Source organism: Tricharina praecox (genome assembly GCF_024521635.1).
Source record: "Tricharina praecox strain CBS 144465 chromosome Unknown BZA05scaffold_6, whole genome shotgun sequence".
NCBI lineage: Eukaryota > Fungi > Ascomycota > Pezizomycetes > Pezizales > Pyronemataceae > Tricharina > Tricharina praecox.
The window spans coordinates 1279498-1306944 of NW_026250408.1; the positions used below are offsets into that span (position 1 = coordinate 1279498).

Sequence of the window (27447 nt, forward strand, 5' to 3'; positions counted from 1 at the left end):
ACACGGATAACCAACCTTGGAGGCCTGGACGTGGTTGGCTGTCGTTAACTTGTTAGCTGGTTCGTATTATTCTACTCTCTCTAGTGCGACCATATATTAAACTGGCTGCCTAGCGAGGGGGATGGCTACCAACATAGGAAGGAAGAGCGGGGGGGAGGAGAGACTTGAAAAATGCCCCTTCCCTCGAATGCCATTCCCTCTCCTCATCTTCATGTCTATTGTCGATATCCAGAATGTCCAGCTATTTCCCGCCGACAGTTTACGAGCGCCTGCCCGACTACGGCGATAGTCCCGTCGGGGAGGGCATCCCACTCTACGCGCAGAGTCCACAGAGCATGCAGACTCCGCAAAGCCTGCGGAATCCACAGAGCGCGCAGCGGCAGCGACAGGGCTCGTCGTTCTCGAGCACGGCGCCCACCTACTACGACCACGAGGCGCTTCTGGAGCAGCCGACGCAGTACTCGCCGCACTCGCCGCCAACCCCGCAAACGCCGTTCCCGCACCCCACGCACCGCGAGTCGGCAATATACCTGCCGCCAGCCAAGAACCAGCTGCGGCACCAGTACCGGCGGATAAAACAGTTCCGGCGGATTTCGCTGCGGATCCTGGCCCGCTGGCTGCTGAGCTGTGTGTTGGCCGCCGCCACTACCGGCCTCTTCATGCAGTACCAGCATAAGGGCGTGCTGAATGGCACCGAGAAACATGTCTTCAATGCCCTCTATCTGGGCGTGTCGTTGATGTATGGTTTGAACCTCGTGGTAGGTGTTGCGTGTTGTGGCGGTGGTGGAAACGGTGGGGAACGGCGCTGATGCGGGAAAATAAACAGGCGAGCTTTAAGAGTATGGCTCTCATCTTTAGGTGGAAGGTGTTAGCTAGTACGGCGTACGGTGGACATTCGGCCAAGGAGCTGGATCTCATCCTGGGCATGTCGAGTTACGGCACGGCGACGAGGCTGTTGAAACATTGGCGTGGGAAGCCAAAGTATTTCATATTTATGGCAAGCTGGATCCTCCTGGGAATAGTATGCGCTCCCCGTTACCTCTGTCTTGGAATGAGAGAGAGACAGCTGCTAACGGATGGATCGGAAAGACGGCGCAAGTGGGGCTCGCAGCACTCGGTCTCACCTTCAACCACGACAACGAAGGCGCGCAGAGAATCGTGCCCGGACTCGTCAACTCCACCAAGCTGAACTTTTACCAGTCACAGGACCCGAACGAGTGGCCAATGTATTTCGCACAGAATTATGTAGCGCATCTGTATGGAGACACATCCATCAACCTTCTAGATCGGAACGAAGGAGAGAAATTGCGTGACGACCAGGATTACAATTCCATCGACCTCGTCTACGTCAATGCTACGAATGAATTCAAGTACTACGTATGGATCGATCTCCACTGGGTTTCGCTCGCTCGCTGGTCCCGGGGCTGACTTGATGGTGGGCGGGGGCGGTCAGTTCGAGGAATCAGCATACAATCCCCAAGGCCGGGATAGGATGGCTAAGTCCAAACGGTTCGTTACGATAGCCACGAAGTGCAAATGGAGTCCTATCGTCACCGGGCAGTTGGGCGACGGCGTTGACTTCATAGCCGTCGATACCGACGGCGACGGTACCAGCAAAAACCTAACGGAACACCCGTGGGTACAGGGAGAAAGCGGGCAATCAACCACGTCTGTCTGCCTTCTTTCCTTTCCCTTCCTTACCTCTCCTCCTATGCATAACTACATCGTGGCTGAACCCGTCTTCCAGGCTCTACGGCAACCCCAGCCTCGGCGCGAACGCCACCGAATTGCAAGACCTCAGGGACGGGGGTACTAACATCGCCGACCAACCCAGCTGCGGCCCTCGCTGCGGCATAACCTATGTCTACCGCTTCATACGCTCGGAAGAAATATCCGACGACGTAGACGCGCCCTACCCCAACGGCGACTTCTTCAACTGTTCCACGACCATCTCGCAAGTGCACGGCGCCATCATTCCGCAACACATGATGTCGGACCAGCTCGCGCGGAACGCCGCCGCGGCCATCGGCTCCAACGTGATCTGGAAGTGGACAGAGGACTACACGTTCCAGAGCGCCACATACAACAGCGCCTCACGCTGGGACAACTGGCAGGGTCGCACTGGCGCCGCGGCCACAAACGTCGCGGAATACAACATTGCGCGCTTCGCCACGGGCAGTCTCGCGATATTGGACGAATCCAACCGCAAGATAGAAATGCCCGGGATGCGCCCCGAGGAGGGCGTCGTCCTCAGCGTAAAGTGGATCTATGTCTGGCTCACGTGGGGACTGCTCCTGGGCACGCAGTTTGTCGTCGGCGTTGTCACCGTGGTTAAGGGGAACACGGTCTTCTGCAAAGACGAGTCGTTCCTTAGCACTGCAAGGCTGCTACGCCCGCTCGTGGATCGCCTCGGCGATAATGGCTCCTCCGCTGATGGCGCCGAGATCGCGGAAATGTTTGGGAATACTCATATGCGCTACGGCGTAAGGAGGGATACGGGGATGAATAGGCTGGATATCTTGATGGACTCGCCGGCTGATGGAAAGGAGGGACATGGAGGCGTGAATGGGGTCGGCTGGCCGAGGGGTTATTACGAGTAGTTGACGGCGAAGGAGTTCTGAGTACTATGTAGGTTAATGTATTGTACAATGTTTAAAAATATCACTCGAATTATGGGCGCAGGTACATGTCAGGTGAGGGTAATTAAGTAAGCACGGGCTTTCCTGCTCCTCCACGTGAAGATCCATTACTGGCGGCGGCGTTGCCTTGCACACTTCCGTCCCGGAATATTTAGAGCGAGCAGTTGTCGTCGTCGGTGCAACAGTGCAACCCACGCTCGGCACAATTCTCTGCATGGTAGTTATGTACGCGTCGCGGATATATCGGATAAGTGCGAGACCGACGTCGGAATAAGCAACGTGCATCGGGATGGATTCTCGTTTCTCGATCCGCGCCGGGAGTGTGAGTTATATGCCTGGAGATGGTTATCTAAGCAAAGCAGCTGGCGAGCGAGTGAATGGTCGATTGGCCATTGCCACAGAAGAGAAAGTACCTACCAAGGTATGTTCGCAGCTGTGGAGAAGAGCATGATCGTACACAGATATTCTTCACCGAGCGGTCGTCCGTTCACAGCGGAGTCCAGTCGCCCGCTCCCTCCCTCCCCACCGTATGTATGTCAACGAGTTGATATTCGGTTACAAATTGCACGGCCGGAAGAACCACCAAACGTCGGAAGGACATGTCGGAAGCCTGGTGTGGGTTAGGGGCATTGAGCCGATGATTGCCGCTATCCAGCTATTTCTCCACCAATAACCGAGGCGGCAGCTATGGACCTATGGTCACTGGTCAGGTCACTGGTCCCCTGGTGGTGGGGGAGGATATTCACATATCCGCTTTCGCCGAATATATCTACCACCCTCCTGTTCTTCCCCACACGGTTTCCTTTTTAATCATTCTTGACAGAACGAAGAAAGCTGGGTTTTGAGAGAAAAGGAATAGGAAAGAAAAAGATTGACAAGATGGTTTCCACGACTGCACTGTTATTCCGCACTGCGCGGGGCTTCTCGAGGGATGGCAACAAGGTCCGCCCCCGCCCTCCCAACTCCAGCTCTCCCGGCTATCTGTCTGCACCTGTACTGACAACATGTAGCAATCCCTCCGCCTCGTCGCGCGCACCTTCGCGTCCTCCTCCCGTCGCTACGAAATCAACAAAGTCTTCCCGTCGGTCAGCGAAGCGATCAAAGACATGAAGTCGGGCTCCACACTCCTGTCCGGCGGCTTCGGACTATGCGGAGTACCCGACACACTCATCAACGAGCTCGAGAAGAACCCTCACATCAAGGACCTGACGTGCGTCTCCAACAACGCGGGCGTCGACGGCGGCGGTCTCGGCAAGCTTCTCGCCTCCGGCCAGGTCAAGAAGATGATCGCCTCGTACGTCGGCGAGAACAAGACGTTCGAGCGGAAATACCTGACGGGGGAGATCGAGCTTGAGCTCACGCCGCAGGGCACGCTGGCGGAGCGCTGTCGCGCCGGCGGCGCGGGAGTCCCCGCGTTCTATACCCCCGCTGCATACGGCACGTGGGTGCAGACCGGCGAGCTGCCGACGAAGTACAACAGCGACGGGACGGTGGCGCAGTTCTCGAAGCCGCGGGAGGTCCGCGAGTTCGCGGGCAAGAGCTATATCCTCGAGGAGGCGATCCGCGGCGACTACGCGTTCGTCAAGGCGTGGAAGGCGGACCCGCTGGGGAACTGCCAGTTCCGGTACTCGGGCGCGAACTTTAATGGCGCGATGGGACGCAACGCTGCGGTCACCATCGTCGAGGCGGAGGAAATCGTCCCCGCGGGCGGTATCGACCCCTCGAGCGTACACCTCCCCGGTATCTACGTCACCCGTGTGGTGCAGTCTACCACCGAGAAGGGCATCGAGAAGCGCGTGTACGCCAAGGACCCGGTGGAGGCGGCGGCCTCCGCGCTCGGCTCGGGCGAGACCGCGAACAAGCGTGAGCGCATCGTGAAGCGTGCCGCGAAGGAGTTCAAGAATGGCATGTACGCGAACCTGGGCATCGGCATGCCCATGCTCGCGCCGTCGTTCGTCGACCCGTCCGTCGAGGTGCAGCTGCAGTCCGAGAACGGAATCCTGGGCCTCGGCCCCTACCCGCAGAAGGGACAGGAGGATCCAGACCTCATCAACGCCGGCAAGGAGACCGTCACCCTCAACCCTGGCGCCTCCATCTTCGGCTCTGAGGAGTCGTTCGGCATGATCCGCAGCGGCCGCATCGACCTCACCATCCTGGGAGCTATGCAGGTTAACCAGTTCGGTGACCTCGCCTCGTGGGCACTGCCCGGAAAGATAAAGGGCATGGGAGGAGCAATGGACCTCGTATCCAACCCGGAGAAGACCAAGGTCGTCGTCACCATGGAGCACACCGACCGCAAGGGCAACCCCAAGATCCTGAAGCGTACTTCCACCCCATCCCCGTCCCCATCACACCACATACGTTTACTGACATGACATGATATAGAATGCGCCTTCCCGCTCACTGGCCGCACCTGCGTCAGCCGCATCATCACCGAGCTGGCCGTGTTCGACGTAGACTTCACGGAGGGGCTGACACTGATCGAGCACGCGGAGGGTGTTACCGTCGACGAGATCAAGGCCAAGACCGAAGCGCCATTCAAGGTCTCGGCTGACCTCAAGCCTATGCAGATCTAGAATCTAGATGGGTTTCCTTCTCGGCGGATAGACAAAACGGTGTCGGGTTTTGGGGGGCGGGGCTAGGTTTCGCATAGTACGATGCATCATGGGATTAACTGGGAGTTTTGTTTTCGATTTGGTTATGATATAATGCTTTTCTCTTTCTTTCTTTTTTCTGTTCTTTTTCGGGTTTCGGGTTCGGTTTCTTGCCATTGGGAGTTACCTACGGTACTATATACAGTAGATCTTTCACGTGTAGATATTGGATAGATGCTTATTTACATACCCATTTTTTTCTTACACAAACTGCGGGCACTGAAGATATGGTACGATGGTTGAGTGAACTTGCGGTGGTGGGGCACTGCCGCACTGGCTTCGACCCCACAGTGGGGAAGTGGGGTGGGGAAGTGGGGTTGCCCCGCATGCAGGTACATACATTGCCTGACCGCCGACCGGTACCTGCGTATGACCCGCAAAATCCGCTGCGCGATGGATATTGACATCGGGAACTACTTAGTGGAGTACTTAGGTAGAACAGAGCAGAGCGAGTGGTATGATATGTACAATTACAGCATCGACAACCCCCCTTTCTATGAAGACACGATTCCGGCACAATGTAAATCTTGCCGCGATAATATAATGAAACACGACAGATCACCCCGTCACGTGTAAACGAACGCCTCCAAGCAGAGCTCCACGCACTTCCCCCTCTCCCCACCAGTTCCCATTTCCCACCTTCCATCTAACTGCAGTAATGCCTTCGGATCAATCCCCTCGGCCTGTCCACCTGGTGATACCGGATAGGGGGAGGAGTGCCGTCTTCGGAAGGAGGGACGTGGTGCCAGGGCCATGTGATGACCGGACCGGTGTGCGTGTCCTTATCGTTGATGATGACAGCTGAAGGCTCTAGTGGGCTCTCGTCGTCGGTCGGCCCGCTGGCGAAGCGGATAATTTTCAGCTTTTTCGCGGGGGAAGGGTTAGCTGATGCGCCTTCCGGGGTTTCCGGTGGAGAAGTGGGAGAAGTAGGAGGATGAGGAGGAAGGGTGGAATCGCGCTGCTCACTGGAGCGCGCGTATCTGTAATCGCGCTGGGGTCGCTCCCGGTCCGAGTATGAGGGAGAGCGGTTTTGGCGGTCGTAGGATTGCTCTTGAGAGCGTGGTGGGGAATAGCGGCCCTGCTGCAATTCGGAACGCTGAGCCCCTTGCCGGCTGTAGGATTGCTCCTGAGATGAGGGAGTAGAGGGGTGTTTGCTGTCGTAGGACCGGTCTTGAGAGGATGGTGATTTGGCGTAGTCGAAGGATTTGTCGACGTCGACGTCGTGCTCGATGCTCGATTGCCGTTTATATTGGTAGAGTTTTTCGCCGTGGGTGGGTTTCAAGGCCTCGTCTTCACTGATCATTCTTTCGAGCTCGGCGAACTTTGCAGCGATCGCACTGGCTTTTTCGGTGTCTTTACGGACCATTTGTTTGTAGACTGCCTTCTCCGGCTCCTGCACCTGCACTGGCTTCTTCCCCTCCATCTCCCTCAGCCTCTGCCTCTCCCTCTCCATCTCCCTCAGCTTCTCCCTCTCCCTCTCCCTCTCCCTATCCCGCTCCTCCCCCGACAGCTGTGTCCGGACCTCCCCTGGGAGATATTCGCGGTATTCAGACAGTTTCGTGATCACTGGACCGTCCATTGGAGCTGGATAGTGCGGGTCCTTCCGCTCCGGCTCCGGGGATGCATCTCGAAAGAGAGTTGGTCTCCTGATGGTCGGACCGGAGTGCGATTCGATCGGTTCCGTCCTTGTCGGCTTAAGGATTGTATGCATGGGGCGGTTCACAAGTCCCTTCTGGCCGTCGTCCTCCACCGGCTGAGGCTTGAGCAATCCATCGAACCGTACCCTGCCACGATCAATCAAGATTCCCGGCCGTACAGCCATAATATCCTTCTCCTTCGGATCCGTATGAGGACGGTGGAACGGCGACACGTTCAACCTGATCGCCTTATCCCCCCGCGGCACCACGTCCGCCATCCTCTGGCGCGCCAACACCTCTTCCCGCCCACCCAGCACCCCCGAAAACGTAATCTGGCCCTTGGTCATATTCCACGGGCCAATGCCCTTACACCTCTCGAGGCGGGCGCGCACCCACTTTTCGACGAGGTCGGCATCTGGGAACCCCTTCGTCTTGGCCAACTCGATAATATCCTCGACGGTCTCCACCCTGCGCACCCGCCGCTTCTCGAACGCGATACTGAGGCCGTACTCGATGCGGCCGCCGAGCAGCTCCGTGTCCGGCCACTTCTTGCTCATGATGTCGGACACGTACTTCTGGAAGTTCTGGATGTCTAGGATCTCCTCTTCGGGCGCAGTCGACACGATCAGGATCGCGGGAGACCCCGGCTTGAATACGCCCTTGATGTGTAGGTTCGTCGATTGGCCCTTGATGATCGTGACCCGCTTCGTCGCCCGCAAAGAGGGGAAGCGGAACATGGCTAATGCCATGGAGCGCGGGGAGGGACGCATGGTGATTTGCGCTTTGGAGGGGGAGGAGGGAGCGTGGTGGGGGGAGTGTGGAATCCTTCGTGGTTGAGTGATCGGGCGTGGCGGGGTGGTGGGAAATGTTTTGCTAGTGGGTTTAAGGTTGCAGTAGCGCAAAGGAGGCTTGGCATAAGGGTGCATCCCTCTTCACGTGCCGAATTGGATAACTCTGCCACGCAATGGCCTTGCCGCGTTCCTAGAACCGGGAAGGAATATCCCCTACTATGAACGCGTCTGCCTGGAGTCCCCTCGACGGAACACATGACAGCGCGTGGTAGTTACTCAGGAGACAGCGGCATCGTATCTCGAACACACCATCTCACCCAACGTATCCTGTCCGGCAGTTACCGCATCTACGGTCACGCGTCCATGTCTCATCCATCACATACCAGTCTCGTCAGTTCCGGCTCCTGTAGTGGTACGTACTCACTCTAACTCATCAAGCAAGAACTAGGATATGTACCGTCTCTGGGGGCCGGAGCCCGGCTCGCCAGCCTCATTTTGGGCGTTCTTCCAGACCTGTTGTCTGTCACACGGGAAGAGGTGGCAGTTAATCCAAGCGTTGATATTGCTGTCTCAGGGCGAAAGTCCAACGTGCCGATTTCCCGGTGCATTGAATAGAGTACAGTACCTAGATTAGAGTAGAGTACGTACCAAGGCTCGTTAATCGACTCGCTCGAGAAGACATCGTCAGGATGTAGAGTAAAGTGCGTGACGCAGAAGCCGAAGTCGTGATCTCTACACAGATACTCTATTACTCTAAAACTAGTTAACCGCCACCAACGGCCATCACCATCACCATCACCACCACCACAACCGTCTCGGGGCGGAGCATAGAGAAGCGTAAGCTGCAGCGATCGTCACTGTATCTACAAATCTATCCCCCCCGCCGCCCGTAGTTACCGCCCATATTGCAGCATCCAAAGTCCAAAGTCCAGACTCCAGATCCTCCATAGAAGATGACAATATTGCATAGGATAGGCCGTCGCATCGTGAATATCTCACGCGCGCGCCGGCCTTTTCGTAGGCTAGGAACCCGCGATCTGCGATCTCCCCCCCGCACCCCCACCCCCACACTACACCAGGTACCCCTCCCTACGCATAGAGCATGCACTGCGACTGCGAATCTACGGAACAGACCCTGATCCGTGCGCAAGCACGCCCCTCCCCCCTCCCCCATCCCCCCCGCAGAGCGCAGAGAACCCATGCGGCTGCCCAGCCGGCACCCCGAAGCCGTTGCGCGTAGGCCTCGATGTATGTATGTAGCAATACCGCAGCATGACTCCTGTCCTGCCCTGCCCTGCCCTGTCTTGCGGCAGGGAATATCAGGATCAGGGCCGTTTGATTTTGTGCAGCTTGTGCAGGTTCTGCCGCTGTTCGTGTTTGTTTGTGTATATTAATCGCCTGCAGATGAACCAACCTTGCGCACTTCAATATGGTCATCACGATGGTCGTCAGCGCGGGAGCCCGGGAGCGCGAGTGAGCTGTCGTGAGTCAGCACTGCTAGGTATAACTGCCGAGGTGCAGAGGTCGAGGTGCAAACGCTGAAACATCGTGTTTGTCCTCCCTCCCTGGTATAGATATTTCGATAGCGGGGGCCGGGGACGGGGACGGGGGAGTGATGACGATACATAGAGGTTGTATTGTACTCCCACAGTTATCGGTGTTGTATAGCGGGCTAGTTGTGTCCATATGCGTGCTGGGACCCCAGAGTCCAGACACTAGCAACCCTCCGAGATGTCTCGGAGCAATCGGAGGAATCGGAAGAATCGGGGGATCGCCGTCGGGCATGGATTGCCTAATATGGCGTCGGCCGCTAGACTCGACCGCATAAACTGACCGCATATCATAACTGACCGCAAGAGCGGGCGAGAATTGGATTCGGAAGAGGAAGAGCAAAAGGATGCGGCTTCGGAGGTTTTCGGTGCGGAGGGGGCCGGGGCACTGGGGGCGCGTGGGACTGGAGGGCTTGGAGGAGGGCTTGGAGGAGGGCTGTGCACCGGGTCCGTAGTGTCGGAACGGGGACGGGGGAATTATTGGCCGTGTTGTGTTGTGAATAAAGGGCTGGGGGAATGAGCGATGATGCCTGGCTGCGTATGATACCATAGGGAGGATCACATCCTCGTTAGAACTTGGAACATGAAGGGAGGAAGGAAGCTTGTTTGTTTTAGCGATTGGGGAAATCCATGTACCGAGTTCAACCAAGACTCTAACGATCATCATGAGTCGTGCTCGGGGCGAAACTCGTTCTCATCAACCCCTGAGCCCTGAGTGTTTTTGGTGATTGGAACAGTTCTAAGTTCCAACCTTCAAGTCCGCCGACACGACTCAGGTGCCGAGATTCCAGTCGCTATCAAGCTCGGCGTACATATCCAAGATACCTATCAGTGAATCAGTGATCACGGAGTTAACTAGAAGTTAGCACCTCCGCCCTATGAACCACTACGGCGGTATACCGCCGCACTCGGCCCAAGTGCTGATATGTGAGTACCTGGTAGCTAGTGCGCGGCGCGGCGCCACAGGCACAGCCCAAGATCCAAGAGCCAAGAGTCAGCATTTCTCATCCGGTATGCACTTCGACCGTATGTACTTCGGTGCGCTTAACTCCTGGGCATGTATATATATCTGTGGGGATGAGGAATAAGCTATCCGGCCGCGCGGATTGGTGTTGTTCCAGCCAAGATGGTATGTTGTTGTTCCAGCCAAGATGGTATGTAAATAAATACATACAGGGAGCCATGATGGTGATGATGATGATGATGATGATGGCACCGCACGCGGCCGCGAAAGTCGGAGTCGAGGTAAGTCAAGAACAGAACAGCGGTTAGAAATGCCGCTTTTCCGGTGATGTGCTCACTTCAGCAGCAGTTAGAGAATGAAACGTATGCTGAAGATCCGAAGTCTACTGTTCCAGTTCGGCGGGAGCAACAAATATCAATGTGACGAGTTGGCTGGTAGTTAGTTATGGAGGGTTTGATATAGTAAACACCGCCTGATATTACCATGTACTTACCTACCTGGCTGCACATCATCAGCAAATCGGCGGAGTACATACTCTAATCTGGTCTCCGCACAAGGTACTTGGGGGTTACTATAGTAGAGCACTCAGTCAGTGGATTGGATTGGACCGTCCTCCACTGGAGTAAAGAATTCTCCAGTCAGTCAGTCCGTCATTCCGTCAGAGCGGAATCTGTAGATCGATTGGGCGGCGCCCACTCCATTAACGCACCACCCATTTTCTTCTTCGTCGGACTCAAGACGGATCCAGCAGGAATACCGGCCAGCAGCTGTGTTGCTGTCCCTCGAGTCCTGTCATACCACATCTCCCATGTCTCCCATTGTGTTCCCCGTCCTGTCCTCGTGAGGGATTTCCAGAGCTCCTGCTGTTTCATATCCCCACCGAAGCTATGCCATATGTCCTGGACGCACAAAGCTTGAGTTGGAGGGTGTGGACGAAGTTGCAAACGTGGTCCCCGTCGTAGATACCCCGCTCAATATTGGAGTGAAAGGGTGAAAGAATAAGTCTTGGTGAATCAAAGAGGAGTTGGAGAATCATGGCTATAGGCAACGGTTGGACAGGCTGGCAAACGCATAGATCTCCGTGGTTGATGGATGGGATTAGCGAAAGGCTTGTATAGGTAGCGACACGGATATGTTGCTAAATGGACCGTCTTCTATGGCACGACGAAGGAGTCATCTGGACCCTCTTCACTTGGCACTCCTCGATAGAAGAAACCAGGTAGTAGGTATCACCGATTCAGAGACATCACTTCCAACACATCGTATGTATGCATACGATACGACACTCAAACTCCAATCCGATGCTTTGAATCCAAGAATTCCATTCACTGCAATACCTATACTACTCGCACAATCCATTGCATCCAGCATTGTAACCAATCATCCGTGAATCATGACAATGAAATGTCATATCCAAATCGAACACATCCCCCTGTTCGTCCGTCCATTCATATTCATTGCAGTCCAATACCAATAATCCCCATCCCTTCGATCCATCCATCATATCCACCGTTATCCATCCGTCCAAGTATCCAACCGTCAAGCGTGAAACTAACCTCCACGCCGTCCAGTAGTGATCCTAGGCCATAGCTACCACCCGGTGGTGCTTTCCCCTTGGATGCTTTCCCCTGTTGATATCCAAAATCTGTCCGTTTGATGCCCACCGCCCAACCTAATAGCTGCCCCTCCACCATCCAACCAAACCCTAGCTGTCCAGTCCATTATGATTATTGTTAGTCCGTCCTCCATCGCCGAAGCCAAACACAAGCAAAATAAAAAACACCACCACCCACCCAGCCGTAGAAAAACAAATAAAAACAAAACTCCATAGCACCGTAGAAACATAATAAATGAAAATAGACATTTCATTTCTCGTCCCACAGCCGCACTACCCATCAGCGGCACCGTCGTCGTCCTTTCTCCGGATCCGATCCCTGACGCGTCTATACTTCTCCGTGAACCTGGTCCACCCGGCCCTGAACCGCTCGGTCCTGTTCCCCCCAGCTGGCCAGGGGTACGGGGTCCGGGGTCGTGGCCGCGGTCCGGCAGTATTGGGAAGTTCGGCAGTATTGGGAGGCTCGGCAGTATTGGGTGGTTCGGCAGCATTGGGTGGTTCGGCAGTATTGGCTGGTGTGGGGGGGACGGGAAAGCTCACTCTTGAGCCCGGAGAAGCCACGACGTCAGGCAGGGTTGGAGTAGGGACGAATTGGGGTGTGGGGTCTAGCCGTGATGCTGTAGATGGGCGTGGAGTGGGGCTGCCGCTTCCCCTGGGTGATGCGCGGGGAGTCGGAGTGCCACTTCGTTCGGGTGATGGAAGGAGTCCTACGCTGAAGTGGGAAATATCTGGGGATTCCAACTGTGGCGCCTCAAGCGGTGAAGGGGTCTCGGGGGGAGTTGGCTCCTGTGAAGGAGCGAAGGGACTTGGCTCCTCAAGCTGTGAAGGGGCCACCACGGCACCTGGTGCCACAAGCGGTGAAGGGGTCTCGGGGGGAGTTGGCTCCTGTGAAGGAACGAAGGGAGTTGGCTCCTCAAGCTGTGAAGGGGCCTCCAAGGCACTTGGCTCCTCGAGCTGTGGAGGGGTCCCGGGGGGACTTGGTTCCTCTGAATGTGAAGCATATGGTTGATTCGGCGTGCCAGGGCGGCTTTGTGGTGGACTTCGTACGGCGCTCCTCGTCCCGAGGGCGGCTGTGGTGACTGAAGTGTCCTTTTGGGCGAGAGCGGAGGCGTTGTTAGTGGTATCATCACCCGTCGAGGGCACGGCTTGAGCAGTATCCAACGAGCCGATCCTAGCAGGAGACTGATTTGCAGCACGGTTCTTCAAGATTGACTTTTCCGGGACTGAGCTCTTCCTTGAGCGGTTGCTTCCAGTGGAGCTCTTCCTAGGTATCACCTTGCTGGCCAGACTGGCCTTGGAGGTAGCAAGACGAAGCAACTTCTGTGCTGGTCCGGGCTCTGCATGCGCTGGTAAAAGCGGGGCCTCCCATTCCCCAGTCTCGCTCTTGATTATCACCTCGCCGAATCCCACTACCGGGCTATGCGACCTCGTAGGACGCGAGCGCTCCTGCTCCTCGGGGATCAGGTTTGCCGTTAGCTCGGCAATATTTTGGTTTATCTCTGTGTTCTTCTTTATGAGGGGATCCAAATCTCTGTCGTAATTCTTGGGAAGAGGGCCCGGAACCTCGTCCGGATCTTCCGGAAAGTCGTCGAGGAGAGACCGATAGCGATAGGTGGGACGAGGTGGTGGTGGGGGCGAGTGGTGGCGGCGTCGGCGGGGTGGACTAGCGGACGGGGAACGTGTGGATCGGTTGCTGGAGATGGAGGCCCGGGAGCTACTATCTGGCGAGGCCCGGGAGCTAACCCATGGTGAGTCCCAGGTCGGCGGAGAAGACCTCTCCTCAGATGTAGGATCGACATTCTCCTTAGCAGTCTCAGGAGGCGCAGCCTCCTCAGAAATTGTGGGGATATTGACTTGAAATCTCTCTGGAATAACCCTCGGCCTCAGATTGTCGTAATTGATTTCTGGAAGCGGGCTGAGGTCTACCGGGGGAGACGACAGCTCGAGCGTAGTAGCAGTGAGGAATGATGACCACTGGCTAGCCGAGACGGAGCGTTTCCGGTAGAACTCCATTTCAATAAGCGTGAAGTCGGGGTCATCGGGTGGGTAATCCGGGAAAGCTGTTGCTTCCGTTCTGCTATCGGCTGGGTCGCTCCGGACACTGTTCGTCTTCCGAAGAAGCATGCCCGGAAAGTACACTTTCATCGGATTGAGCATGATGGCGGTTGGGATCGCTATTAAATATCAGAACCTGCTGATGTGGGCTTCGAGGAGGGAGGAGTGGAGAGTCTCCATACCACTTGCACTGCGTATCTAGCTGGGTATGGGCGGGAATATGTAAACACTGCTCAGCAGTCGACCTGCGCAGTCTCCGGCACAAGGATATCACAGGGTAGGCTGTGGAGTGGTAATGTATATACGAGGAGTAGCGGCTAATGGGAATAGATTGAAGAATATCAGAGCATTGAGTGTTGTAATTAAAGATATACTTTGAATGGAGGTGGAATGAAGGGTGAGACGGGGAGGAGGAGAGCACGTCGAAGCAGAGATGGAGGGGGACATAATAAGAGGACTAACGACGTAACGGTGGGCACTATGTCTCACTCGAGAAAGCCCAAAGCGGATATGACCAACGTTCATGGCCACCATCGATCGAACCACCATGGCGCCAGCTGCATGGCCACCAGCACCAGCACCACCACCAGCACAACCACCGGCACCAGCACCACCAGCACCACCAGCACCACCAGCACCACCACCAGCACCACCACCCACCACCACAGTCACCACCACCAGCACCACGAACCAACCAACCAACAGCCACGAAAACGACATGGCCAATTTCTGCTCTTTCTGCTGCAATGAGCCGAAAGCTTCGAGATAGGCCTTCCGATGCTTCTTGGTTAGATCTTCCGTCTGCTGCTGCCCTCTTGCGCTCGTGTGTTTTGGGTGTGGCCACGATCTGGCCATGCGCATTGGTTAAAGTTCCGCTGGATTGCTTTCTCTGTGGGAGGGCGGGTGTGCATCGTGGGACGTTGTAGCCCAGTGCGGGCATGCTCTCCTCATCTCTCGGCGACGGACGAGTCACCTCTGTTACTCTATGCGAACCACCTATCAGCCCATGCTAACTAACTGTGCCTTCCTCCTAACTACCACCGCCCCAACCACTGACAACCGCCGCTCCATCACGACCACAACTACGACCAAGACCTCGATGGGTACGTCGGTCTGTATCGCACCCGTCCCCTCATCAATCAAGCAGCCCTCGCCCCTACATCTCACAGACGCGGCCCCAACACACACCTTATGGCCCGGCCCCGCTAATCACATCCTTACAGCCATGGAGTGACAAGCTTTCTCTTGTTCGGCGGTTTTGCCGGGTGGCACACAACCAAGCACCCCGACCACGCATCGATATGTGGGGAATGTTTCATGAATAGTCGCGCCGAAATGAACCACAACGCTCCGTGCGTGCATCGCACGAGGGGACCTGCTAGTTCGCGGATCAAAAGCTTGTTTGTGTGTGTTCTGTGCGTGCCCCATGGAATATATACTCTATGTACTCTATGTACATACTATAATGTGCACCACTCTACGGATGACTTCCTGAAGCAACGGAACAGGGCATAGCGTGCCTTGTCACTCTCCGGCAGAGAGACCAGGAATGGGTCGGGAGCGCTGGAGAGACAGCTGGCAGAGCCGACACGACGGGGGTGCTTAGAATATTGCTACCGACTGAGATCCCCGAGCAGCATGTTCTATATGAACTTGTCTCCACCTGGCCGGTAACAACGGCAATAGTCGACAGCGCGAGGGCGGCCAGCTGACTGCCTGGTTGACTGACCGAGCGACGATGTGATCACAATCATCTATCTCTATCGCGGGGCGTGACGAATAGGGTTCCGCCTAACACGACGCGAACGACCAAACGACGACTACTTCGCATTTGCGGCGATATGGTACGTTTTCCGCTGCTGCTGCTCCTTCTTATGACGGCATTGTACAGTTCACTGCGGTCGACGGCGGTTGGTTGGCAGTACGCGTACATGTACGACCAATCTATGTTGGTGGAGGAGTCGAGGCGCCAGAATAGATGTGAGCAGCGCCCGCCGTCGATACAAGCTCTACTATAAATTCTTTTAATTCTATAAAAGAATAATGCGCTTTATGGTGATCGTGCAGAGTTCGCAACCTTCAGCCCCCTGGAAGTTTCGGAAATTCGGAGCAGTTCATAGCCCCGGTCGCTGTTTCATGGAGCCGCACACGTGACCTTAACTACACTAAATTCGACATTTTTTTGGTCACTCCACAAAACCGACCCCCACCCGGTCCCGAACGTTCACCTACCCATGCCCCACACCGCCGCGACTCGATGAATGTCACTGCCAATCTTTAACTCTGCCCTCGGCCGGGCCCTTTCCCGTCATCCTTTGAGCTTTCAGGCACTCAATTGGGTTCTCACCGGCACTCCCGGACAACCAGCATCATGTGGAGCCCGGAAATCCTCTACTACCACCACCTGCGAGGCGACAATCCCGGACAAAACCCCCGCCGTGTCCGAAACAGTACCGCTCGAAGACCTCGGAGGATCGATACGAAACGGAGAGAATGATGATGCAACCGATGGATCCGACATGCAGCTGATGAACGATGGTCCACGAGTGCGGAGGTACTTTTTCAATCCGGCTGCCCGCCTCAACCCTCTACTGCGCGCAACGGGCGTCGAAATCCGGCAGTTCGTACCGGGAAAACGGAACACCTCCCATATCGATCCTCTCGCGGGCAGCAAGCTGTCGCGGCGTCGTCGTGTCGCCCCCAAGGATGGGCGGTACAGTCGCTACTCGCTGAAGGAGATTACGACAGTGTTTATCCACCATTGTGTTGAAAATGGTGGTTTCTCGGCGGTCCCATTGGAGGCCGCGGAGGACAGGAACCAGCAGGTCGTCAAGAAGTCGTTTACGCCGGAAATCAGTGAATACCTGCGTGAGAATGGGTGTGACGAGACGGATGTGTTGGTCTGGGCGTGGATATTGACAGCAAAGGATTCAAGGAAGGCGGGGTTACGGTTGGAGGCTCTAAACAAATCTGCCGAGCGGGCTGGGGTTGCGCGGCCAATCATCCCACCGTTCCTGGTGCTGGCCCTGCTACGACGGGAACAATTGCCCAGGTCGACGCTGCACGCGCTTTTCCCGATCGTCGAGAAGCTGCTTACTCCTTGCGACGGAGTACATTTTCGCGACCACAAGTCGGTGATTTTGCTTGCAATCCGGCTGTTGCGACAGTGTCGTGATTCGTGGCCGGAGGCATTGCCGCGAGCTGTCGACCTGATCGTGGAGAATTTCCGGCGACCCGGATGGGCACACGAAGCACTTCCCGCATGGGTAACCCGCGCATTCAACCGTTTGTTGGTGTTGCTGTCGCTTCCGACCTCAATTGGTCCCTACCGCAACGTCCCGCTACTGCAGAAGTGTCAGTTCGCCCTGATCCAGAAGATGGCAACCATGGAGGCACCGATGACGAGGGAGGGGTATCGCGCAATCATAACGGTGCAAGTCGCGCACCGCAAGACGGCGGAGGAGTCGGAAAAGACGAGGAATATGGGGAAGGGCTGGCCGCCGTGGTTTGAGGAGAGGGATGGGTGGGTGGAGGCGCATAGGAAGGCGTACGAGGATGTTGTTTCTCGCGGTGGTCTGGTTATCCAGCAGATGATGGAGGCGGGGTATAAACTGGCCGACTGGGAGAAGGAGGCCGAAGTCTTGACTGGAAAGGATACCGATAAATCACCGACGATCCAGACTAGGAGCTTTTGGAGGAGGCGGATCCTCAACATCGATGAGAGTGTGGACGATAGTCGTCGCGTGTGGGCTGCGCGCGTGCGTGCTACCAGGACACTGGATGAGGCGTGGTGGAACTTTCAACAATGCCGCGAGCAGGGCGTTCCTCACCTCACTGTCTGGGAGGAGATGTTTGAGAAGCTTCTGTGGGATGATAAGCTCCAGAAGGAAACGCACAGGGAGGGCTTGGTCAGAAAGGAAATCAACGAAAGGGGACATTTGACGAGCTACGATTTCTGGCTTCGTGGTGTGACGGAAAGAAAGAGTAGGGCCGTTCCTGGAGATGGTAAGGAGCTTATCCATCCGCCGCTGAATCCACGAGACGGTGTCTATAATGGCGAGCCACCGCTCGACGTCGAAGGACTTTTCGACCAGATGATCCGCGACGGCATCAGGCCGGGAATCCGATTGACCACCCTCCTGGTCGGTAAAGTCCACCGCTCAAGCTTCGCCATGACAGTCTTGAAGCATTGGGATGAGGAACTAGCAAACCAACTCATCAAGCCGATGTACTCGTTGCACAACTCCACTTCCCAAAAACCAATGAATACGAAAGTCCTAACCGCCTTTCTGCAACAACTTTCCAACGCCCGCGCCATCTACCCCGCGCTACGTCTCGTCCGTCACCACCGCCCCAAGTACCGACCCGCCTGGAACACGGTAATCGCGGGCTTCGTCAACACCCTCTCCCCGAACATTCCCCCCGCTTTCCAAATCCACGACCTCCGCGCGCAAACCACGCGCACAGTCTGGTCACTCTACAAGGAAATGCGTCTGCTCGTTGACATCGACAGCGAAACCCTGCGCCTTCTCGCCGTTGCCGCGGAGCGATGGAGCACACTTGCCCTCGGTGATGAAGCACTTTGGGACGGTGTTCCTCCGCCCGACCGCCTCATTGGGATCTTCAATCACGAGCTCGGCCTCGAAATCTCCGAGGACACAACGCCAATGATCAACCCCGAACAAGCTGCACTGCACGTGTTCGTCCGCGCCCTCGGCTTCGCACGGCGGTACGACGCGCTCGAACAGGTTGTTCACTACCTCGACCGGCGGGAACTGAAACTCGATAATGCGCTCGGGCGGCGGGTGTTAGTCGCCATCAAAGTGTTCTTGGAGGGCGCTGGCTATGGTACGCCGGAGGCGGATTGGAGGGTTAGTCAGGATGGATGGGACAGGATCGATAGGCTGGAGGAGGTTGTAAATAGGAGGTGGGGTGGCTGGCCGGGTGAGAGTGAGTGTGCGGTTTACCTCATCACGGCGGGGCTTGTGAGGGGATGGCGGGTGGAGCCGCCGCCGGTGGAAGAGGAGGTGCCGCCTTCGGTAGAAGAGGAGACGGCGATGGTGGACGAGTTGGTGAGGGAGTTGTAGACAGACGGGGCACGATATGTGACGGTTTAGATGATGAGACGGCTTAGATGTATATACCTGACCTGACGATATAAAGCAATGTAAATTACGGTTATCATGTCCATTTGTAACGCTATGCAATGTTGATTTATAACGTCTGTTGTTTTTCACCGGTGAGTGACAACTTATGCTGAAGATTCCGACATGTTTGAGGTTGCAACCGGCAACTACCGTAATGAGAAACGGCGTCCGTTGATGTCACCTAGAGCCTTTCTAGACCATGGGGAACCGCAACTACCATACTCACTGCTGTCACATCATCTTCCCTTCGAGGCGAGTGCATTCTGATGCTGAACAATTCCGGGAAGTTCGGTGTTCACGTCTAACAACCTCCATACTCACCACAGCCATCCGTCTCTCCCCGTGCCCCATCATAGTAACATCTGCATCGATAGTAGTGTTAAGGTCCCATTCACAATTTAAACTCCTAACACCGTCTTTGGTACGATCATTAACAGGCACGACGCTCGCCAGCCCCAAAGCTCACTCCCCCGCCGCTATCCAACTGCGATGCCGGGTTTTTCACAAGGTCAGTTGTATGCAGTGTTCGACATAGTCCAGTCCGTCCGTCCTGAGCCTCGGACTTGACTGGACTGCATCTTCGCAGTTCGTCCGGGAGTGGTGCATTACTATCACGATTGTAGTGGTTAAGGAACTTAAGAGTGTAGGATGCGCATGAGTTGAAGATGACGCCGCCACCTTGCAGATACTGATTCCTGAACGAAGATTGTGGCGCAGTTTTGCTGGTACTGGACGAAGATGGTGTCGCCGCTCGGGGTGTTGCTGGTATGGACTGGATGAAATTCAACACACGCTAGCGGGAAATACTGTCATATTTGGTGGGGTATGTGCTGAAAAGAGTGGCACTTTTTCTCAGTACCGGACTGCAGTCCAAGCCCGTCCAGCAAATTGGCAAACGGGACAGACTACTTTTATCCCACCCTCGAAAAGACTCGGGCGGGACTGGTTATTGGTAGTCCGTCCAGTCCGCAGTATGGAGAACACTGGTTGTATGGGGACTCGGCCAATTTGAAAATCGGGTCGGCGCACGGGGCCCACCGTGGAATTTATCGGAATTTGGGCATAAGAAGATGGTCGCATATACATTTCTGCAACAAGGGTCAAAAAACTCTCGGGAGAGGACGTCGAGGACTTGTGGATTGATGGGCGATGCGGGGAGGGTACGTACTATGTAGTTATCGCCCAGCTCCAGATTCACTCGGATATAGATACAGACGAATGTACCACCAGCATCCAGGAAGGATGTGCTCGCACGTGGTGGGAGGGCACACCCGGTGGTGGTATGTATGTGCCCGTGCACCGCTCAAGTCACGCTCGCCTGGTGCTCCGTACGGAAGTGGTGTTGGTGTTCGTGGTTGGAGATGGGGTGAGATGAGGGTTGCATTTGGCGAATGCCCGTGGCCCTCCGGATCAAGGACATGAAGTAACTACCCGGATGCTCTAGTTTCAATGCAGCGAATACTGTCTTTTGATCAGCTGCTATGACAGAAAGAAACAAATCGAAGTTGGTGGTTGATGGTTGGTGCTACGGCAGACGAGGACTGGCTGGCTGGATGGATGGTTAAGTAACGGCGATGTGATAATTACAAGACCGCGAGCCAGGACATAGCAGTGTTCTCCATAGCTCAGTCCAGTCCGTCCGGACCCATAGACGGGACTAGACTACATACAGTCCCTCCGAAGGTGTCTGTCGGACGGACTAGTCCACCGGTAAGGTCGGACGGGACGGACTGCAGTCGAATGCAGTCCAACGCCGTCCAGTAAATTTGTCGACGGGACGGACTACATTTATCCTATCCTCAAAAAGGTACGGATGGGACTGGATATTGGCAGTCCGTTCCGTCTGGACTGCAGTCTGGACCGGACCATGGAGAACACTGGTACATTGGAGGCATATTCTACTCTCGACCTTCTCGGCCACCTTTACATCACGTCACATCATTTCTCGTCACTCTTCGATGCTTCTATTTCCTTTCTAATCTTTGCGATTATTGAATGTCCCCGTTTCATCCAAAGCAACACAGTCGCCTGCGACGCAGGTGCCGTTCATACAAGCATTTGTGTTGAAAGGGCTGGTGGAGGTGATCACTGGAACGATTCAGATGGAGAGGAATTGTATGTTCGTGTCTAAGAGCTACATGTACAAGAGCGAGAGAGAGAGAGAGAGAGAAAGAGGGAACATGGAACCGCTACCGCACCCAACGTTCCAAGCACCCACCACCGGTCCTCCGAACAGCTAGTGGATTGTTCACAGCAACATACTCATTCCTACAATTTCCACAGCTACAAGGAGGCGCATCATCGAGAAGCCGCATCCGCCACAGAAGTTTTACCTATCGCAGGAGATTTCAATTCAATGCATCTGGATTGTCGCGGAATGCGTTGCACATTGGTTTTGGACAGATACGCACGGTGATAATTGCGTTATTGCTAGTAAATGTGTGGGTTCTATACTAGCAGCACCACCTTAGGCGTCCGAATCATATTTGGTCTCCGAAGCGCTGTGATAACTTGGGCTCCGTTCGGTGCCGTACGTGATGAATATTATACCACCCATATTTCAGTGTACGTCACATAAAAAAGGTGCTGGGCGTTCTGCACAACGGCTTTGAGATAATATGATCAATGTAATTCAGCCACAACGTATTTCTCACCTATGGCGGGCTGATTTACGACCTGATTGGGTGCAGGGTGCGGACACGCACCCTGGACCTTATTGGGTCCTAATCAGCAAGGGTACGCCCTGCTGACATTTTTGTAACTGCACGGTTGGGCTGAGGTCCAGGTAGTGAAGACGGGTAGACGGGTGGACAGAAAACCGGGTTGGGCAAGGGTAAGATGAGCCGGGCAGACGAGGCAAGACGGGACTCAGTGCACACAGTAACTGAGAAACAAGGCTGGAGACAGGAACTATGGCGCAGATGGCAGCCAAGTCGAGGACAGAGGTGACAGTTGTTGAATTAAAAAGTTGTTGTGTGAAGAGCTAAGTATAGAGGGGGGACAGCCCATTTATATAGGACATCCTCCTCTACTTCCCATAACACAACAATGACGGTAGAGATGTGTTTGACCTTGAGAAATCCACCTTGCCAGTACACAGGTTCCCTGACTAATATCCTGCGCAGCCGCACTACCCTGTAACTCCTTCTGCACTGCCCATGCTGTAATAAAGTACACTGAGAAAGTACTATACCACTCGACCAACAGGTATTTTGATGGCTGAATGCCATCATCCCAGTAGCTGCTTAAGGCCAGGATTTCTATTACTGTGAAATTTTCAGAAAAACTGGCCAACGTCCGTCCGCATCGATGCCCATTAGTACTTCCGGACAAGGAGGTTCGGGGTTCTCGCTCGCCGGGGTGTCCCACCGTGGGTGGGCCGCGGTGATCATCGATCAGTTGCGGTTGGAGCCGTCCATACTCTGAGACATAGAGGTAGTTTGTGACACCCCGATAGGTATCGGAGGCCACCATGGTCGCAAGAGATGTGATTAGATAGTCTGGGTGATTAGAATAGAGTTGCAAGCCGAAGGAATAGTGAGAAGCGATCAAGGAGAAGTTGGAAAGGAGAAAAGCAAACCGATTCCAGAGTCTAGACTGTCACGGCTCGCGACGGAACGTTCGAGGAAGAGTCGGAACAGGGTCCGGAAGGCGGCGCGGGGGCAGTGCAAGGGGCTGCGTGGGCGGCAATGCAGGAATGAGTCGGAGGAATTGGAGCTGTGTGCAGGAAGCAGGGGTAGTGCGGCTGCGCAGGGTATGAGTCACGGAAGCGGGGTACTGGCAAGGTGGATTTCTCAGGGTCTGGCACACACCCACGGTCATTGTCAGGTTGCGGGAAGAAGTGGAGAATTTTCCATATAAACGGGCCGTTGCCCCTCTGTATTTAGTTCTTCACGCAACAACTTGTTAATTCAATCACTGTTACCTCTGTCCTTGCCTCGGCTGCCGTCTGCGCCGTAGTCCTTGTCCCTTTCTCTGTTCTCAGTGCCGTCTGCACTGAGCCCTGCCTCACTTTGTCCTCTGAACCCGCCTTGCCTCTGCCAAACCTGGAACCCGATCCCCAGCCCGACTTCGCTACCTGGAGCCTTGCCCGACCGTGCCGTTACACTTTGTTGCGCCGCTCATCTCTCCACCTAGCGAAGAACCATGGCCACCAATACTTCAGCCTCAGGCCCTCCCCAGCAGGAGGAAGTACTGGTGGCACCCCCCTACTATCGAGAAATTCCCGCCACCGTCTACGAACAACTCGAGATCATCGTCAACCACAACTCACCCGTCGACAATGCGACACTGTTGGGGTTGTATAACCAGTTCCAAATCATAGCCCGTGCAATCACCCAATCCCCCACAGCAGCACCCACCTGGCGAGTAGACGTCCTCGAAGAAAACCTTCCCAAACTCCCGTCGTATCACCAACCGTCTCGCCACCCTAGAAAGCCAACCACAGGGCCACGCCGAGCGCGTCCCGGAGCCAGGCATGTTCGATGGCACTCGAGAGAAGCTCGAAGCGTTCCTTGCCCAGCTTCGACTCAAACTGTACAGCGACCCGACCAGTTTCCCGTCCCCAGCACTCAGAAAGGTCTACACCTTCAATCGTCTGGAAGGCCGTGCCCAAGCCCAGATACTGCCGTACATCCAGAACAACGTGATCAGCTTGACCGCCGCCGATTCCATGGTCACCATCCTCGAAAACACCTTCGGCGATCCTGACCCAGCTGCCACTGCATGCGCCAAACTCCACCGCCTCAAGCAAGGGAACAAGGACTTTACGTCTTACTTTGCGGAGTTTCAAAGGCTCGTGTCCAAGCTGAACTGGGACGAGCATGCCAAACTCGATGCACTACGCGAAGGATTTTCCATTGAGCTCCACTGACAACTGGTGGGCCGCACTCAGGGACTCACCTACAATCAGTTCGTGGCTCTGTGCCAGAACCTCGATTCAGAGCTACGGGCCCTCCAACTCCGTGAATGTGAGATTGGAACGATTACGATTGTCGGAGTCAATTGATAGAATAAAATAAAGATGAAAATAGATAGTATTCTTTCTTTCACAAACGGAATAATCTTAAGGGGTAGTGTCGATGGTTTTCTGGTTGCTGATTCTGATGATGAATCTTTCGCCGTGTCGTCGGAAGTCTATATAGTCGGGTGATTTGGTCGAGTCACGTACCAGCCGTTGCCGTAGCTTGTTGCCGGATGGAAACCCTGGCGTGAAATCGCTGCACTTGTTGCGGAGACTTTCTCCGCCATGTCATCAGAGTCGTCGTAAGCCTACACGATAGTTTATACAAACTAGGCAGGTATGGCGCACCAATCCTTACCCGAGTATAGTCCGGTTTCAGCTATCTCTTCGCTGGGCAACGGCTGCGCCTTTCAGCACGGCTCTTATTTGCTTAAGACGCGAGAAGAGGGGCAACACTCGTCATAGTGGTTTGTCTCCGATCAGAGTTTTCTCTGCGCTTGTTTCGCGATTCGCCTGCCTCAAGTCAAGCATGACTGTATCGGACTTTTCGTGCGTATCGCTGCGCCTCTGATCCCACCTAGACTCTGGTCCCGTTTGCTTCCTTCCTTCCTATCTCGTCTCTGACTAGCTACGACTAATCTAAGGGTTTCCTCCTGCTCCCCGATCTATCTAACTATTCTTCCCGAACTTCCGTTGGTAAGAAGCCGGACCCTGAAGCCGGGCCGACTGCGACCAGAGTGTCACAGTGAAGGCCGCCGCAACCCCCCGCGGCAATACCACACCCCGCAACCCCCAGCTCCGCCCAGGAATCAAACCCATAACAGTACACCACCGGCAACCACTGCAACTGTAACAGCCCCAGGGGCTATAGACCTCAGCGCGAATAGTCGCAAGATCTCTGATAAGAACGAGCTGCGCGTCTCCGCGAGGGTCGTTGCCTGTACTGTGGAGGCAGTGGCCACATGGCCCGACACTGCCCCAAGAAGAATCGGACCCCTTTTCATGCCGCAGCTGCACAGCTGACGCCTGAGGAACCTGGAACCCCGACCCCCGGCCACCCGTACCACAATTGCAACCAGAATTGTGGCGATAACCAAGGGCAGTCGGGAAAAGCCTAGACCAACAACCACTTGATGGCACCGTTGTTGGTCGTACCCAGGATAAGTCTTTTTCTCCCTTTTCTACTCGTTTTCGTTTGTCCAATTCGTCAGTGTCTGGGATGGTAGTGGAGGAATCATCAATGGAAGGAAAACATCTCGTTGTGCTATGTAACCTTTCGTTTGGTGACAAAACCATTGCCACGCATGTGCTGATCAGTTGTGTGGCAACCGGAATCGCCTTTGTAGACAAAGACTTCGCCCGCCATCACAATCTACCCCTAGTACCCCTAGAATCCCCACGCAGCCTTGAGGTCATCGACGGCCGCCCCATCGAGTCAGGCGACATCACATACGTTGCCACCACGACCCTGTCAATCCAAGAGCACCACGAAGAACTCCCAATGTTCGTCACCAAACTGGGGCACTACCCAATCATACTACGGATTCCCTGGATGGACCTACACGGCGTGGCCATCCGGTTTAACTCCCGCACCCTCACCTTTGGTTCCCAATATTGCACTGCACACTGCAATATAGTAACTACAGTAGCCCACGGTATCACCACGGACCCACCAGAAACACCCTACGCTCTCGCACCAAACGTAGCTCAGGAGGAGCTAGCGGTAAGCGCGAGGGCCGGCGACATCGTGGCCAGATGCATTACGTCTCCCCAGATCAATGAACCCCAGCAGGATGATAACCAGAGAAAACCCACGGTCAGAATCTCAGCCCTCTGAATGACGCCTTTCCAGCAGATGGCAGAAAAGGAGAACCTCACCATCTTCGCCACGGCCCTGACGGAGATCAATGAAGTTCTATCTGAAGAAAACCAGAGCCCAACCCCCCACATTCCCTCCGGATACCAAGAATTTCTCCACCTCTTCTCTGAAAGGTTGGCGCAGAACCTACCACCCCATCGGCAATACGACCACAAGATCCCACTAAAGGAAGGATTTGTGCCCCCTTACGGACCCCTCTATTTGCTCTCGAAAACCAAGCTGGTCGCACTCAAGGAATGGCTTGACGACAATCTGAGCAGGGGATTCATCCGTGCGTCCTCATCACCAGCGGCATCACCAATCCTGTTTGTCAAAAAATCGGACGGCTCCTTGCGACTATGTGTGGACTATCGAGGCCTGAACGAAGGAACCATCAAGAATCGCTACCCACTTCCTCAGCTCCAGGAAACCTTGATGCGACTGTCCGGTGCAAAGTATTTTACAACACTGGATATCCGCGGTGCTTACAACCTGGTACGAATGGCAGATGGGGAGGAATGGAAAACGGCTTTCCGGACCCGCTACGGACTTTTCGAATCATTGGTAATGCCTTTCGGGCGAACCAACGCGCCAGCCAACTTCCAAGCCCTGATCAACGGCGTTTTACGATCGTTCCTGGACAACTTCTGTACCGCCTTCCTAGATGATGTCTTTATCTACAGCGCGTCACTGGAAGAACACCGAAAACAGGTCACCAAGGTGCTACGCCCCCTTTCATCGGCCGGACTGCACCTAAAACCGGAGAAATGCCACTTCCACCAGCTGGAGGTCAAATACCTGGGCCTGATCATAACCACGGAGGGTATTAAGATGAATCGTGCCAGTCTCTTGCGTACTCGAATGGGAAAAACCGGCGACAGTAACGGATGTGCAGTGTTTCTTGGGCTTTGCCAACTTCTTCCGACGCTTTATCCAGGACTACTCCAAGGTGGTATCTCCCCTGACGGCAATGACAAAAAAGGAAAATGGGAAGTACGTCCCCTTCGAATGGGGTATTGACCAACAGCAAGCCTTTGACACTCTCAAGACTGCCTTCACTACCGCCCCGGTACTCCGACATTTCGACTACGACCGAGAAATAGTGGTGGAAACTGATGCCTCAGATTACGTATCGGTTGATATCCTCTCCCAGTACGACAACAACGCAATCTTGCATCTGGTTGCCTTCTATTCAAAGAAACACTCCCCGGCGGAATGCATTTACGAAATTTACGGCAAAGAATTGTTGGCAATTGTCCGGGCCTTTGAAGAATGGAGACCACACCTTGAAGGAGGCGCACACCCGATCCAAGTCCTGAGAGACCACAAGAACTTGGAATACTTCATGTCAACCAAGTTGCTCAACCGCCGGCAAGCACGATGGTCGGAATTCCTGTCCCGTTTCGACTTCAAAACTGTCTATCGACCTGGTCAAGCAGGAGGGAAACCCGATGCATTGACAAGGTGGTCAGGAGACCTCCCTAAGGAGGGGGATGAAAGCCTGCCGGCGAACCAACAAGCAGTCCTCAAGCCCCAAAACCTGCCGGAAGAATTGAGATTGTCAGCGACCAACC

At 54.9% G+C, this 27447-nt stretch overlaps 5 protein-coding genes across 5 annotated transcripts; 3 read left to right on the forward strand and 2 right to left on the reverse strand.

The window, feature by feature from the left end:
• Positions 1-233: 233 nt before the first annotated feature.
• On the forward strand, positions 234-2600 carry BZA05DRAFT_443137 (uncharacterized protein; the record flags this gene model as incomplete). Its single annotated transcript, XM_051486827.1, has 5 exons — positions 234-758; positions 827-1021; positions 1090-1377; positions 1454-1668; positions 1748-2600. The coding sequence occupies 5 exons, from the start codon at positions 234-236 to the stop codon at positions 2598-2600; spliced, it is 2076 nt and encodes a 691-aa protein (XP_051341782.1).
• A 791-nt stretch (positions 2601-3391) lies between these two features.
• On the forward strand, positions 3392-5345 carry BZA05DRAFT_240674 (putative succinyl-CoA:3-ketoacid-coenzyme A transferase). Its single transcript, XM_051479911.1, has 3 exons — positions 3392-3581; positions 3650-4961; positions 5025-5345. The coding sequence occupies exons 1-3, from the start codon at positions 3519-3521 to the stop codon at positions 5213-5215; spliced, it is 1566 nt and encodes a 521-aa protein (XP_051341783.1). The 5' UTR covers positions 3392-3518; the 3' UTR covers positions 5216-5345.
• A 346-nt stretch (positions 5346-5691) lies between these two features.
• On the reverse strand, positions 5692-7895 carry BZA05DRAFT_391687 (uncharacterized protein). The gene has a single exon (XM_051483006.1). It carries the CDS (start codon positions 7854-7856, stop codon positions 5940-5942), a length of 1917 nt encoding a protein of 638 aa, XP_051341784.1. The 5' UTR covers positions 7857-7895; the 3' UTR covers positions 5692-5939.
• Positions 7896-12026: 4131 nt separating this feature from the next.
• On the reverse strand, positions 12027-14302 carry BZA05DRAFT_240744 (uncharacterized protein). Its single transcript, XM_051479912.1, has 2 exons — positions 14088-14302; positions 12027-14024 (listed from the first exon to the last, which is right to left on the reverse strand). Exon 2 carries the CDS (start codon positions 14005-14007, stop codon positions 12124-12126), a length of 1884 nt encoding a protein of 627 aa, XP_051341785.1. The 5' UTR covers positions 14008-14024; positions 14088-14302; the 3' UTR covers positions 12027-12123.
• A 2122-nt stretch (positions 14303-16424) lies between these two features.
• BZA05DRAFT_417040 (uncharacterized protein) lies at positions 16425-19675 on the forward strand (the record flags this gene model as incomplete). Its single annotated transcript, XM_051485441.1, has 3 exons — positions 16425-18977; positions 19490-19560; positions 19639-19675. 3 exons carry the CDS (start codon positions 16425-16427, stop codon positions 19673-19675), a joined length of 2661 nt encoding a protein of 886 aa, XP_051341786.1.
• Between the last annotated feature and the right edge of the window lie 7772 nt (positions 19676-27447).

What these genes read in the sequence shown, in the direction of transcription:
- BZA05DRAFT_391687 (XM_051483006.1), bottom strand. Translation starts at nt 7,856, where the DNA reads ATGCACCCTTATGCCAAGCCTCCTTTGCGCTACTGCAACCTTAAACCC.
- BZA05DRAFT_240674 (XM_051479911.1), top strand. Translation starts at nt 3,519, where the DNA reads ATGGTTTCCACGACTGCACTGTTATTCCGCACTGCGCGGGGCTTCTCG. An exon ending in TCTCGAGGGATGGCAACAAG is followed by an intron (nt 3,582 to 3,649) that starts GTCCGCCCCCGC and finishes GACAACATGTAG; the next exon opens with CAATCCCTCCGCCTCGTCGC. An exon ending in CAACCCCAAGATCCTGAAGC is followed by an intron (nt 4,962 to 5,024) that starts GTACTTCCACCC and finishes GACATGATATAG; the next exon opens with AATGCGCCTTCCCGCTCACT.
- BZA05DRAFT_240744 (XM_051479912.1), bottom strand. Translation starts at nt 14,007, where the DNA reads ATGCTCAATCCGATGAAAGTGTACTTTCCGGGCATGCTTCTTCGGAAG.